The 15,614-nt window shown below is 45.4% G+C and overlaps 1 protein-coding gene and 2 pseudogenes across 1 annotated transcript; all 3 read left to right on the forward strand.

Moving 5' to 3' along the window:
* The first annotated feature begins 2,284 nt into the window (after positions 1-2,284).
* Positions 2,285-5,102, forward strand: LOC125538759 (F-box protein At4g22280-like). Its single transcript, XM_048702047.1, has 5 exons — positions 2,285-2,582; positions 2,671-2,921; positions 3,008-3,937; positions 4,140-4,289; positions 4,459-5,102. Exons 2-5 carry the CDS (start codon positions 2,871-2,873, stop codon positions 4,852-4,854), a joined length of 1,527 nt encoding a protein of 508 aa, XP_048558004.1. The 5' UTR covers positions 2,285-2,582; positions 2,671-2,870; the 3' UTR covers positions 4,855-5,102.
* A 1,805-nt stretch (positions 5,103-6,907) lies between these two features.
* LOC125537285 overlaps positions 6,908-15,614 on the forward strand; it is a 40,619-nt pseudogene continuing 31,912 nt past the window's right edge.
* On the forward strand, positions 7,262-7,377 carry LOC125541902 (annotated as a pseudogene).

Below are 15,614 nucleotides of genomic sequence, written 5' to 3' on the forward strand. Positions count from 1 at the left end.
ATTTAAAGTATTTGGATTTATTTGAATAATTTGGATTAAAACTGAATTTGTGCTAACTTACTTTGCAATTTAGGACAATATGGATCTGATCAACAATAGAAAAATAGAACATGTATTGTCAATACAGGTTTGGACTTGTACTCCAAATGAAGCAAAACTCTTTGTCAATACAGGTTTGGACTTGTACTCCAAATGAAGCAAAACTCTTGCAATTTTTCAGTTTCAATTTTCCTGCGAAGCAAGTGCCCTGTTTTACAGACTGTCAAAAAGTCATAGTACTCCAAATTAACTTCTGCTTAGTGCTAGAGCAGGTCTTCTAAGCTAAGATCCTAATTAACTTCTAAGTACCTACACATCATAAGATAGTAGTGGTGGTAATCCTTCTGCTAAATGCTAGAGCAGATCTTCTCAGCTAACAAAAGAATATGAGGTTTGCATGGTTTGTATGGTGGCTCCAGTAATAAAACTGTAGATATCTACTGATGATGGTATCTCCTTGGGGCCCAGTGGTTCACAATATCACTTCTGCTAGTATTTTCAAGATTCAGTGCCATCAAAAACAGAATCAATGATGGCATGGCATGCTTGATGTGATGTAACTAATCTTTGCGCCATAATCTTTGCCATTTTAGAAATGCACTAATTAAATTTCTAAAATGAAGCTATAGATATACAGTGTCCTGTTCTGACAGTAGCTAGGTACTGTAGATATGATAGCTGAACCTTCTGATGTAATGCTGGTACAATGGCACGCCGTCGAACACGCCAGACCTCCCCATCAGCCGGGATCAGGCCGGTGCCCATCACAAACTCCAGTATCTCCGCAAGGATACCCTGCACCCACCATGATCAAACAAGTACTGAATCAAACAGGCATCCTGCTGATTTCTGAAGCCTTCTGAAACATTTCTCTACTGTTCGGAAATGACTAGAACCAAACCTTGGAATAAGCCTTGGAGTTGTCCCTCAGGATATGCTTAGCTACATCCGGATCAGAGACGATAAGGAAAGACTGGAGGAAGCAGATGAAAAAGAAGGCGCAGAGCATTAGCAACATGGCAGCTTTCAGAAGACTGAAATTTTGGGGGCAATTGGGTTAATGGCGAGCTCACCTTGGGCCCGAAGTTGAGGCGGAAGACGCCGCCGTAGGTGAGGAAGAGGTCGTAGAGCGGCAGGAAGAAGGCCTCCCCGGCGACGGACACCAGCGACCCGACCGCCTGCGGCAGCTCCGGCCCCCTGCGCTCGCCGCCCGCTACCTTGGTGAGCAGCCCGACCGCGAGCTTCCCCGGCGGGCCGAGCTTGGCCAGCCTCGCCGCGACGGGCGCGAGCCATCTGAACAGAAGAATTCAAGCACCGCGCATGATCCAATCAGCACCGGAGCTGCACGAGGGGAAAGAAATGCGGAGAGAGGATAAGGGATTGGCCGGGGAAGTGACTGACCCGGGCCCCTGGGCGGTGAACGAGGTGGTCGAGGTCCACGAGGGCGTAGCGCACGGCGTACTCGAAGGCGTGCCCCGCCGGCCGCCGGCGCGAGTGCCGGACGCGGCCCTCGTACAGCCGCACGGTGCCGGCGCTATCAGGGGCAGCAAAAGCAGCTGAAAATCAGCTCCGTGAAGGCGAAACTCTTGACGTTGGCCGACTGGAGGATCTCGCCCTCGCTCCGTGGCGTCGACGGCACCGTCGTCGTCGACGGCGAGGACGACACCTGGCTGCTCGTTGGCCTTTAGGTTGTTGTTTGTGGTCCGGATCCGGCGCCTCCGGGCTCTTCGACGGCAGTTCCGGCGCAGCCGGAGCAGAGCGCGGCGGTAGCTGGGGAAATCGAAGATCTTTTTGAGGAAGGGGGGAGCTTGGGGAGGCAGGCAGGCGGCAGCTGCGGCAGCGGAGCAGGAGGAAGTTGCGGCGGGAGAGCGGGGGAGCAGGGGGGCTGCGGTGGCGGGGAGTAGGGCAGCTGCGGCGGCGGGGAGCAGGGAAGCTGCGGCGGCGGAGAGCAGCGCAGCTGCTGCTTCTGTCGGAGGAGGATGACGAGGAGCGCGGGTTTGGTCGGGAGAAGCTAGAGGTTTTTTTTTGTAAAAATGCCGTCGCGACATGTTTTTCCGGACGGAGGGAGTAGATGTTAGTACAAAGTTGAGTCTCCGAGCCACCTTTTTATTCGCTTAACGGAGGGAGTATCTGCGAGCCACCTTTTTATTCGCTTAACCGGCGCTCTCGAGTTCAGGTAGGAGCAATCGTGGGCCTGGCAACGCGACCGATTTGGGACAGCAGTCGGTCGACCGACCGTGTAGTATCTTTACCTCTTTTTTCGGCTCCCTCTTTCCCCTTTCCCTGCCCTCCCTGCTCTCGCTCCTTGTATTCCTCCCAACGCGACGCGGCGGATCTACCTACAGCTGCCGCCGTCGCCGTGCCGATTCTACCTTAGCCTCAATCCAACCTCTCGGGGGCGCGCACCGCCGCCGGCGAAACAATCGCCGCCGCCATCGCCGTTCCCCTTTCTTCCTCGGCCGCCGGCCGCCGGGACATCCAGCTGCCCCGTCCAGTGTTTGGCCATTGGGTCTCCTTCCATACTTCCTTCCTCTGAGCCTGAGGTACGCGCAGCTAGGTCGTTTCTTCTCATGCACCACAGCTTCAATACTCTTTGTTGTTGGACTTAAATCTATCGATCAATCCCGCTAGGTCGGACATACATCTAGATCCGCCGCCCCTGTATTTGTATTACCATGGAGACTGTACATGAATCATGGCGGTGGCACGACGGCTACTGCTTGCACGGTTCCATCTCGGAGTAACAGGACCTAATCGCCTCCGGGTTCCAATTCGTGTTCTAGTCGGACCTCCTCCGCCCTCCCTTCCAGTAAAGACGGCAGCTTTGCCTCATGACATCCACGGTTCAGAGCTTATTATTATCGTCCATGGAGCAGAATAATGTGCGTAAGCTCTTGCTAGCTTCTCTTCTTTTGGGGTTTCAATTCAAATCAAATACGTATTCACGTATGATCTTGTTTTGTCGCAGAAGCCACAAGACGAAGATAGGCTGGGTGCCCTGACTGACGACATCCTGCTCTCCATCTTGGGGAGTGTGGACCTTGCGACGGCCGCAAGGACCAGCGCTCTGTCGACGCGCTGGAGGAGCCTGCCATGGCTGCTCCCCGACCTTAACCTCCATGTTAGGGATTTCCTGCCCGCCCCATGCCCAGATTACCCTGTTGCTGCTGGGCAGCAGATATATTTTTATTCTCAAATACCAGCGCAACACATAGATGAAGCAATGGCATCACTGACAAGAGCTGCTAGGAGTTTCTTGCGCATCAAAGGCAGCAGCAGAGTCTCCAGAACGTCCCTTGAGATCTACCTGATTGGCAATTACTCGCATGATATTGGCCCGCTGGTCCGTGACGCCATTGACAACGGCATGATAAAAGAACTGGACCTCACCATTGCGGACGACAAGGATTACGATTGCAAAGGTGGAGACATGCTACGGAAAGCACGGGACGTGGACGGGTTCTTCAGCGCCTATCCTAATATACTTCCTTGCCTCACAAGGCTCCAGCTTTACAACCTGCGCTTTGCTGAGGGGGATATACATAACGTCTTATTTGATTGCTGCAAGCAGCTGCAGCACCTTAGTCTGGAACACTGTGATGTCGGCGACTGCTCGGTGTGGCAGGTAGACGCGCCGAATTCGGTTCTCAGGGTTCTTGAAGTCCGCTATTCCTACTTGAAGAGGCTTGAGGTGCTCTGCCTTCCCAAACTAGAGCTGCTCAGTTGGGAGGCGTGGATGCACTGTGAGCCCCCCTTGCATTTTGGTTATGTCCCGTCCCTTAAGGAGTTATTCCTTGTGTGTGGTGCAGACCTTGAGCACTCGGGGTTTAGTTTAAGCCAGCTTTTAGATGGTGCCACCGAAATTCATACCCTGACCTTAAATTTCCAAGGAGAAAAGGTAATTTCGTACCATTTCAGTATAGATTGTGCGACGTGCTTCTAATTTCATCACTGGGAATTTTGAAGTTACAGGGTTAATTAGGAGCGTATGCTCCTTTTTTATTTTTTTGCTGTTTCATGTCTTGATCAAGATATTTGCTTACCTTTATTATTGCTAGGAATGTTTCGTTGATTTCTTCCTTGATTTGTCTGTTGACCAGCTTTGGATCCTGCCGGAAAGCAAGCAACTCCGGGCCGCATTCAGCAACCTAAGGAAGCTGTCTATTCATGGCATATATGTTGAGTTTGACCTGTTATGGACAATAAATCTCCTTGAAGCTGCTCCGAGTGTTGAGATATTTGATATTGAGGTACTAATTTTACTTATTCCTTTCTCTCGATTGTTAGTTGAATAGATTTATGTATTTCCTTCCTGGTTATTGATATCATCGCTTGATAGATTTCAGAATAGAATCTCCTGGGAATACTAGCTACTATATGTACTTTATGTAATTATTAGGTCTTGGTTCTTGGATACAGGTGTTTGAACATCCATGTCTGGTACTATATTGGGAGCGCGTTGGCATTCAAAGAGTGAAACCTTCTTGGAAGGTGGCTGGGTTCACAAGCTGTAACAAGTGGAAACTCAGAGAGCTTCATGTGACCAACTTTAGTCCCCTCATGGAGCAACATATGTTATTTGTACGTGAGGTGATGGATCGAGCACCAAACTTGAAAACTGTTATTTTGAAAGAAGATGATGAACCATGCAAGGATTGCGAGGCAATGGACGCACTGCCTAATCTGGTAGGAGGCTTGTTTCCAAGGACCAAAAATGAGCAAGAAACAATAGCCCAGCAACTTAGGGACAACATGGTTGGCTCGTCCTCGGTGAAGATAATTTTCAAAAGTATTGTTTCAACGGTGGTTTTCTGAACTTGTATGTACGTTGAATGCAAGTGCAAGTAGTAAGCGAGAATGTAGTATACAGGCTTTCTATTGTGGGGTTTGCTCTATTTTTTCTAATGTTTAAATTTAGCGTTCATGTAAACGCTAATGCACCAACATTAGCAGTTGCATCAATTCATTTTTAGGCGAGGCGGTTCCAGCAAGTTTGTATTATCTAGGACACCAGCTCATTTATTATTATTATCTAGTACACGGAAAACCTAAGAGTTGATGAATTGGTGTGACAATAAGCTGTTAGAATAATGCAGCATTATCTTAATGAAATAACATTGGAATGGAATTTTTGTCGTTGCAGCGTGTGGGATAATGAAAACCATCTTGTATCCTTTGCTAATGTTGAGCAACTGTAATGTCCATTTCAGTAGCTCAGCACTCAACAGTGTCATAAACCCAACAAGCACAAATTTCAGTTTCTTCCTTACTTTGAGCGAAATGTCTTTGACAAACACAAATTTTACGTTTCCTGTCTTTGACAGTATGTATGTGCGTGACAAGTGTGCATGCAACTCAGCAATTTTTAAAAAATAATCTGCCATTTTTTTTTGAACAAAAATAACTTTATTCCTCATATAATAGCCATGTCATTTACAATATGTGGAAGAATAAAGTCAGGGGGATTGGAGTCCCAAAATTGAGATAAACCAAGACTAAAGCAATGCTTTGCTAAACAATCAGCAAAAAGATTGGCTTCCCTTCCGCAATGAACAAAGCTGACATTTGAAAAGTCCATCGCCAATAAACTAGTCTCGGTGATGATTGGCACATCGGGACCCATGTAAGCATCAAGGTCTGAAACTGCCTCCGATGCATTTAAACTATCTGATTCAATGATTAAATTGGAGCACCCGATATTTGAAGCTAGAATAAGGCCATGCCGAATAGCCTTTATCTCTGCCGAAACCACTGATGCTACATGAACCATAGGCCATGTTGCCGCTGCGATAAAATTACTCGGTCATTTCTCGCCACAGCTCCGCAAGCTCCTGCCAAGGTCTCCGCCTGAAATGATGTGAAAATTAATGTAATCTGCCATTTTTTTAGTTGAGGATAAGAAATGTTGTTAGCAGAGTAACTTGATTTTAAAAAATTGACGGCGCTAGGCGTTGACTAGCTGAAGCGCTCATTGAATCGGTCGCCTCCGACATTGGATCCATGTGTAACGGACGCCCTAGATGGCTCACTGTGACCCGAGGCTTGGGAACATGACTCGTGTCGAAACTTGTCGGCGTCCCAAACATTTTCTAACTGTTTGCTATTTGCCCTATGTTGCAGTGGCGCCCTTATAGCACCCAGTGGTCATCGCATAGCACTCCCGGAGCCCTCTCACGCTAGTCATAGTGGGGAGTAACTTAGAGTAGTAACATACATATGTTACTACTCTATGTTACTACCTCTATAGTGGGTAGTGTCATATGTGTGGTAACATAGGTGTCTTCATTTATTACTTTGTAGACTCATTTTGCATTGGAAACCGCTATGTGATGGTAACATATTATGTTACTCTATTTGCCTCTCTCCTCATTAACTACTTGCCACCTCACCATTTTTGCTTATGTGGCATCTATGTTACTACCTATGTTACTCCCACTACGACCAGCCTCACTGTGTGGGGGCAACTTACTGTTGGACTTCTTGTAACTGAATCTAGCGTCCGTTTCTGAACCTTTCATATGGTGTAGTACACCAACGATCGGTCTCCTCTGTAACGCCATAATGGGGGCTCTTCCCATCTATATCAACACGCAACCAGGACCTGAGAAGGTATCCCGTTTCCTGCAATTCCACATGGAATCAGAGCCACCTCTTCCGAGGTCTAGCGATCTGATCTAGCCAAACACACACACCAAAAACCTGATCGCTGGTCAAGATCATCGATCGATTCCCTCCCTCCTTCCCCATGGTGACCTCCTCTTCAACACTGGCGGCGCTTCTGGGATCTCCTCCTTCGGAGAAACTCTCTCGGGAAAATCACATCTACTGGAAGATGCAGGTTCTTCCTGCCTTTCGCGGTGCTCGAGTCATGGGGCTACTTGATGGTTCCGATTCAGCACCTGCAAAAACATTGGAGGTTGAGGCTGAAAGCACGAGGACCACTGTGTCGAATCCGGCCTACGAAGCCTGGATTGAGAGGGATCAACAAGTCGTGAGCTATCTCACAAAATCAATAAGTAAGGATGTTCTTGCTCAATTTTTTGCGTTAGAACATGCTGTTGAAATCTGGGCTGCAATTGAAGCCTCGTTTGCCTCACAATCCAAGGCACGCATCAATATGTTGCGTGGAGAACTTGTGAATACAAAGAAGCGTGATATGCCTGCAGATAAATATATTGCTTTGATGAGAAGTTTTGCTTCAGAACTTGCTGCAGCTGGTCGGCTAATTGATGATGATGAACTGAAGGAGTATATCCTTGGTGGTCTTGATGGAGAATATAACTCTGTGGTTGCCTCTATTAACGCTGTTCCTACCACCACTCTTGCTGATGTTTGTGCACAGCTTACGGCATATGATTACAGGCAGCAAATGCTTGCCGAGTCAGATCAAACCGTTGGGGGTTTTCAGTCTTCCGCTAATGCTGCTACACGAGGACGTTCCTCCAATAATAATTATCGTCAAAAATCTCGTGGTGGATATGGGCAATACCGTGGTCGTCCGCAGAAGACACATCCAACACATGGTCGTAATCCACAGAGAGGTGGTCATGGTCGTGGTCGTGGCCATGGTCGCATACCTTCTCCTCGCCAGGATATTACATGTCAGATATGCAAAAAATATGGGCACCCATCACGTGATTGTTGGTGGAGGTATTCTGACAATGGTGATGATGATGACTCTCACTCGGATGACAAGGGTGCACATCTTGAAGTGGATACAAACTGGTATGTTGCTACAGGAGCAACAAATCACGTCACCGGAGAATTACACAAATTGACCACTCGGGAAAATTACAGTGGACGTGATCAAGTCCATACGGCAAATGGAAATGGTATGGTAATGACACATGTTGGTCATTCTACTTTGCACACCCCTCATAATTCTCTTTCTCTTAACAATATTTTGCATGTTCCTAGTGCATCCAAAAAATCTTTTATCTTCTCATCAACTTGCCTTAGACAACAATATATTTCTTGAAATTCATCCTTTCTTCTTTTTGATCAAGGATCAGGTCACGAGGGACAGACTGTTTAAAGGTCCTTGCCATGGTGGTCTCTACCCGATTATGCCCTTCTTCACGAGGTCTCCCAAGTGTGCCTTCATCACCATCAAACCCACTTCATCCATATGGCATAATCGTCTAGGGCATCCATCCTATTTTATTGTTCAACAAGTACTTCGTAAGAATAAACTCCCTTATGATCCACAAATAAATCCTTATGTATGTGATCCATGTCAGCAAGCTAAAAGCCATTAGTTTCCCTATCCCATCTCTACTAGTGTGTCTACTGTTCCATTGGAACAAATATTCTCTGATGTATGGGGTCCTGCTCCAGCTTCTGTTGGGAAACACTTATATTATGTGAGCTTTATTGATGATTTTAGCAAATTTACTTGGATATATTTGCTTAAGAAGCGTTCTGATGTTTATCAGGTCTTTCTTAATTTCCAATAACTTGTTGAACGGAAATTTGGTCGAAAAATAATTACCATGCAAACTGGTTGGGGTGGTGAATACGAAAAACTCAATGCCTTCTTCCAAAAAGTTGGCATTACACATCATGTGTCTTGTCCTCACGCCCATCAACAAAATGGTTCAGCTGAACATAAACATCGACACATTGTTGAGGTTGGCCTTGCCTTACTTTCTCATGCATGAATGCCTCTTAAATTTTTGGATGAAGCCTTTCTCACCGCCACATATCTCATTAATTTGCTCCCTACCAAGATACTCAATCACATGAGTCCTACGGAAGTACTACTCCATGTCAAACCCAACTATGAATCTCTTCGTGTGTTTGGTGTGCATGTTGGCCAAACCTTCGCCCTTATAACAAACAAAAACTCTCGTTTCGCTCCAAGCGATGTGTTTTCTTAGGCTACAGTCCTCGACATAAAGGGGTCAAATGTCTTGATATATCCAGTGGTCGTGTCTACATCTCACGTGATGTTGTGTTTGATGAGAATGTTTTTCCCTTTGCTCTTCTTCATCCTAATGCTGGTTCACGTATTCGTGAGGAAATCCTTTTATTACCTCATAATAGTCCATCCGATAATGAGGGGGTGCACACTAATAATGACCACATGTTTGTTGTTCCTATTGTTGCTAACCATCCACAGGTCACAATGTCTGAGGCATCCGCTGATACAAATACAGAAGAAACCAGTGAGGAAAATACAGGAAATGATCAAACAAACTCAGAAATTGACCAAGAGTTGGGTGCATCTAGCATTTTTCAGCCTCCTGACGATCCTCATGATGATTCTGCTCTGGATTCTGCCTCAGATCAGGAGCAAACATTCTCCCTGCAGCAGACTGGTGTGTCTAGCGATGCCACGTCGCGTCACCCGGCATCCAATGCGCCGACTGCGTCCGCTCGCCCATGTGTTCCTCTGCGCGCGAATCAAGTGTCTCCATGTCATCAGACAGGACACCTTAGGGTTCTCCCTCCTCCGGATCTTCTACATCACGTGGTGGCCACACTGCTACACCCGGATCCCTTGCTCCAAGCTGATCTGATTCAGTGTCTGACAACAGCAGCCCAACAGGATCTTCTGCGCCACCGAGCCCTGCAACGCCTCTTGTTGCTACACAAGATCTTCCTATTGCTGCTCGCACCCGTCTACAAAAAAGGTATACGCCAACCAAGAATTTTTACCGATGGTACTGTTCGTTATGGAATGCTTACTGTTACAGGAGTACCACAAAATCTTTCTGAGGCAATTCGTGATAAAAATTGGCATCATGCTATGAAAGAAGAATATCAGGCACTTATGCATAACAAAACTTGGCACCTTGTACCCCCTAGTTCTAACAAGAACTTGATTGATTGCAAATGGGTCTACCGCATCAATAAAAAGTCAGATGGTAGTTGACAGGTATAAAGCCCGCCTTGTTGCAAAAGGTTTCAAAGAACGTTATGGTATTGACTATGAGGAAACTTTTAGTCCTATTGTCAAAGCAGCTACTATACTTCTTGTGTTGGCTATTTCAATCTCTCGTGGTTGGAGCTTACGACAGCTAGACGTGAAGAACACGTTCTTACATGGTGTTCTGGAAGAGGAAGTCTATATGGAACAACCTCCTGGTTTTGAAGATCCTCGAGCTCCACATCATGTTTGCAGACTTCACAAAGCTCTCTATGGTTTAAAACAAGCTCCTCGTGCATGGTACTCTCGGCTTAGCTCTAAACTTCACAGTCTTGGCTTTATATCATCCAAAGCAGATACATCCTTGTTTCTCTACAACAAGTCAGGCATCACTATTTTTATGTTGATATATGTGGATGATATTATTGTGACCAGTTCCTCAGACCAGGCAATCTCTGCTCTACTAAAAGATTTAAGCCAAGATTTTTCTCTCAAAGATATAGGTGATCTTCACTTCTTTTTGGGCATGGAAGTTAAGAAAGTTCATGGTACATTGGTCTTAACACAAGAAAAATATGCCGCTGACTTGCTTAATAGAGTGGGCATGAATAATTGTACACCATGTCCTACACCATTATCTTCTTCAGAAAAATTGTCACTTACAGATGGCACACCTCTTGGTCCTGATGGTACTACACACTATAGAAGTATTATTGGTGCTTTGCAATATTTAACCCTCACACGGCCTGATCTATCTTTTCAGTCAATAAAGTTTGTTAATTTCTTCATGCACCTACAACAACTCATTGGACAACAGCCAAAAGAATTTTGAGATATGTTAAGGGTACCTTGTCAGTTGGCCTCACATTTGAAAAGGCCCCTTCTATTCTTCTTAGTGCCTTCTCTGATGCGGATTGGGCAGGATGTCTTGATGACCGACGCTCTACAGGTGGTTTTGCTATATTTTTTGGTCCTAACCTCATTTCTTGGAGTGCTCGCAAGCAAGCAACAGTATCTCGATCTAGTACTGAAGCAGAATATAAAGCTCTGGCTAATGCCACCACTGAGCTAATTTGGGTGGAGGCCTTACTCAAAGAACTTGGTGTTCCCCTCAAAGAAAGACCTTGTCTATGGTGCGACAACCTTGGTGCTACATACTTGTCTGCAAATCCAATATTTCATGCCCGCACCAAACACATTGAGATTGATTTTCATTTTGTCCGTGAGAGGGTTGCCAACAAATTGCTAGATATTCGTTTTATCTCTAGCAAAGATCAAATTGTAGATGGTTTTACCAAGGCGTTACCTGTTCCGCAACTTTATGAGTTTAGGCGTAATCTAAACCTTTCCAAAGTTTAGATTAAGGGGGGGTGTTGGACTTCTTGTAACTAAACCTAGCGTCCGTTTCTGAACCTTTCGTATGGTGTAGTACACCAACGACCGGTCTCCTCTGTAACGCCACGATGGGGGATCTTCCCATCTATATTAACATGCATCTGGGACCTGAGAAGGTATCCCGTTTCCTGCAATTCCACACATACAACGCTCGACGGCGGCCCCCTTGCAACACCTCACATCCGGTCTCCCTACACTCCGTTTGCTGCTCGCAGGATATATCTCGGTAGAGGGATGACCCGAGAAGGTAGGAGAGCCGCGTGGAGAGGGTTGGGATGTTGTGCGTGGCAACAAGGTGGGACGGGGAAGCACAATTGGAGCTCCATGTCAGGAACGGCGGCAACGGCGTTCAGGGCCCCGTGTGTGCTGAACCAATGGATGTCGGGGGCGTGGGGAAAGAGAATGGCGGCCAAAGAGGATAAGGAGGGTTGATTGTTTTCTTCGCCAATAGAAAGGGCACGTGGCAGGCACTTGTGGTAGCAGATCTCTGTAGAGGGATGGGTTGAGGTGGTAGGAGAGACGCGGGGAGAGGGTTGGGGTGCGGTGCATGGAAACAAGGTGGAATGGGGCAACGTGATTAGAGCTCCATGTCGAGAACGTCGGCGTGGCATAGATCTCGGTGTGTGATGAATCGATGGGTGTGGGAGGCATGGATAAAGAGAACGCCGAGTGAAGAGGATGATTGCTTGTTTTCTTTGCCAATAGAAAAGGGCACGAGGCAGGCGTTTGTGGTAGCGGATGGGTTGAGGTGGTAGGAGACGCGGGGAGAGGGTTGGGGTGCGGTGCATGGAAACAAGGTGGAATGGGGCAACGTGTTTGGAGCTCCATGTCGGGAACGTCAGCCCGGGACTCCGAACAAACTTCGGTCATCAAATCACATAACTCATAATACAAATTGTCATCGAACGTTAAGCGTGCGGACCCTACGGGTTCGAGAACTATGTAGACATGACCAAGACACATCTCCGGTCAATAACCAATAGCGGAACCTGGATGCTCATATTGGCTCCTACATATTATACGAAGATCTTTATCGATCAAACCGCATAACAACATACGTTGTTCCCTTTGTCATCGGTATGTGATACGACTCCAACGTATCTATAATTTTTGATTGTTCCATGCTATTATATTATCCATCTTAGATGTTTTATATGCATTTATATGCTGTTTTATACGATTTTTGGGACTAACCAATTAACCTAGAGCCCAGTGCCAGTTTCTGTTTTTTCCTTGTTTTTGAGTTTTACCGAAAAGGAATACCAAACGGAGTCCAATTGACGTGCCAATTTTAGATGATTTTTTATGTACCAAAAGAAGCCCCCGGAGAAAAAGAGTTGGGCCAGAAGAGTCCCGGGCCATCCACGAGGATGGAGGGCGCGCCCCCCTATCTCGTGGATGACTCGGAGACCCCCCTGACGTGAGACCGACGCCAAAAATTCCTATAAATACAGAAACCCCCAGAAAGAGACCTAGATCGGGAGTTCCGCTACTGCAAGCCTCTATAGCCACCAAAAACCAATCGGGACCCTGTTCCGGCACCCTGCCGGAGGGGGAATCCATCATCGGTGGCCATCTTCATCATCCCGGCGCTCTCCATGACGAGGAAGGAGTAGTTCACCCTCGGGGCTGAGGTTATGTACCAGTAGCTATGTATTTGATCTCTCTCTCTCTCTCTCGTGTTCTTGATGTGGCACGATCTTGATGTATCGTGAGCTTTGCTATTATAGTTGGATCTTATGATGTTTCTCCCCCTCTACTCTTTTGTAATGGATTGAGTTTTCCCTTTGAAGTTATCTTATCGGATTGAGTCTTTAAGGATTTGAGAACACTTGATGTATGTCTTGCATGTGCTTATCTGTGGTGACAATGGGATATTCACGTGATCTACTTGATGTATGTTTTGGTGATCAACTTGCGGGTTCAGTGACCTTGTGAACTTATGCATAGGGGTTGGCACACGTTTTCGTCTTGACTCTCCGGTAGAAACTTTGGGGCACTCTTTGAAGTTCTTTGTGTTGGTTGAATAGATGAATCTGAGATTGTGTGATGCATATCATATAATCATACCCACGGATACTTGAGGTGACATTGGAGTATCTAGGTGACATTAGGGCTTTGGTTGATTTGTGTCTTAAGGTGTTATTCTAGTACGAACTCTAGGATAGATCGAACGGAAAGAATAGCTTCATGTTATTTTACTACGGACTCTTGAATAGATCGATCAGAAAGGATAACTTTGAAGTGGTTTCGTACCCTACAATAATCTCTTCGTTTGTTCTTCGCTATTAGTGACTTTGGAGTGACTCTTTGTTGCATGTTGAGGGATAGTTATATGATCCAGTTATGTTATTATTGTTGAGAGAACTTGCACTAGTGAAAGTATGAACCCTAGGCCTTGTTTCGAAGCATTGCAATACCGTTTACGCTCACTTTTACCACTTGTTACCTTGCTTTTTTATATTTTCAATTTACAAAAACCTATATCTACCATCCATATTGCACTTGTATCACCATCTCTTCACCGAACTAGTGCACCTATACAATTTACCATTGTATTGGGTGTGTTGGGGACACAAGAGATTCTTTGTTATTTGGTTGCAGGGTTGCTTGAGAGAGACCATCTTCATCCTACGCCTCCCACGGATTGATAAACCTTAGGTCATCCACTTGAGGGAAATTTGCTACTGTCCTACAAACCTCTGCACTTGGAGGCCCAACAACGTCTACAAGAAGAAGGTTGTGTAGTAGACATCAGTATGTTACTTGCCCGAGATTCGATCGTCGGTATCATCATACCTAGTTCAATCTCATTACCGGCAAGTCTCTTTACTCGTTCCATAATGCATCATCTCGCAGCTAACTCATTAGTCACATTGCTTGCAAGGCTTATAGTGATGTGCATTACCGAGAGGTCCCAGAGATACCTCTCCGATACACGGAGTGACAAATCCTAATCTTGATCTATGCCAACTCAACTAACACCTTCAGATACACCTGTAGAGCATCTTTATAATCACCCAGTTACGTTGTGACGTTTGATAGCACACAAGGTGTTCCTCTGGTATTCGGGAGTTGCATAATCTCATAGTCCGAGGAACATGTATAAGTCATGAAGAAAGTAGTAGCAATGAAACTGTAACGATCATAATTCTAAGCTAACGAATGGGTATTGTCCATCACATCATTCTCCTAATGATGTGATCTCGTTCATCAAATGACAACACATGTCTATGGTTAGGAAACATAACCATCTTTGATAAACGAGCTAGTCAAGTAGAGGCATACTAGGGACACTTATGTTTTGTCTATGTATTCACACATGTACTAAGTTTCCGGTTAATACAATTCTAGCATGAATAATAAACATTTATCATGATATAAGGAAATAAATAATAACTTTATTATTGCCTCTAGGGCATATTTCCTTCAGTCTCCCACTTGCACTAGAGTCAATAATCTTGATAACATCACCATGTGATTAACACCAATAGTTCACATCACCATGTGACCAACACCCAAAGGGTTTACTAGAATCAATAATCTAGTTCACATCGCTATGTGATTAACACCCAAAGAGTACTTAGGCGTGATCATGTTTTGCTTGTGAGAGAAGTATAGTCAACGGGTCTGCCATATTCAGATCCGTATGTATTTTGCAAATTTCTATGTCTACAATGCTCTGCACAGAGCTACTTTAGCTAATTGCTCCGACGTTCAATATGTATCCAGATTGAGACTTAGACTCATCTAGATCAGTGTCAAAGCTTGCATCAACGTAACACTTTACGACGAACCTTTTTTGTCATTCCATAATCGAGAAACATATCATTATTCCACTAAGGATAATTTTGACCGTTGTCTAGTGATCCACTCCTGGATCACTATTGTACCCTCTTGCCAAACTTATGGTGAGGTACACAATAGGTCTGGTACACAACATAGCATACTTTATAGAACCTATGACTGAGGCATAGGGAATGACTTTCATTCTCTTTCTATTTTCTGCCGTGGTCGGGGTTTGAGTCTTACTCAACTTCACACCTTGCAACACAGGCAAGAACTCCTTCTTTGACTATTCCATTTTGAACTACTTCAAAATCTTGTCAAGGTATGTACTCATTGAAAAATCTTATCAAGCGTCTTGGTCTATCTCTACAGATCTTGATGCTCAATGTGTAAGTAGCTTCACCGAGGTCTTTCTTTGAAAAACTCCTTTCAAACACTCCTTTATGCTTTCCAGAAAATTCTACATCATTTACGATCAACAATATGTCACTCACATATACTTATCAGAAAGGCTGTAGTG

Source organism: Triticum urartu, chromosome 2 (genome assembly GCF_003073215.2).
Source record: "Triticum urartu cultivar G1812 chromosome 2, Tu2.1, whole genome shotgun sequence".
In the NCBI taxonomy this organism is placed as follows: domain Eukaryota; kingdom Viridiplantae; phylum Streptophyta; class Magnoliopsida; order Poales; family Poaceae; genus Triticum; species Triticum urartu.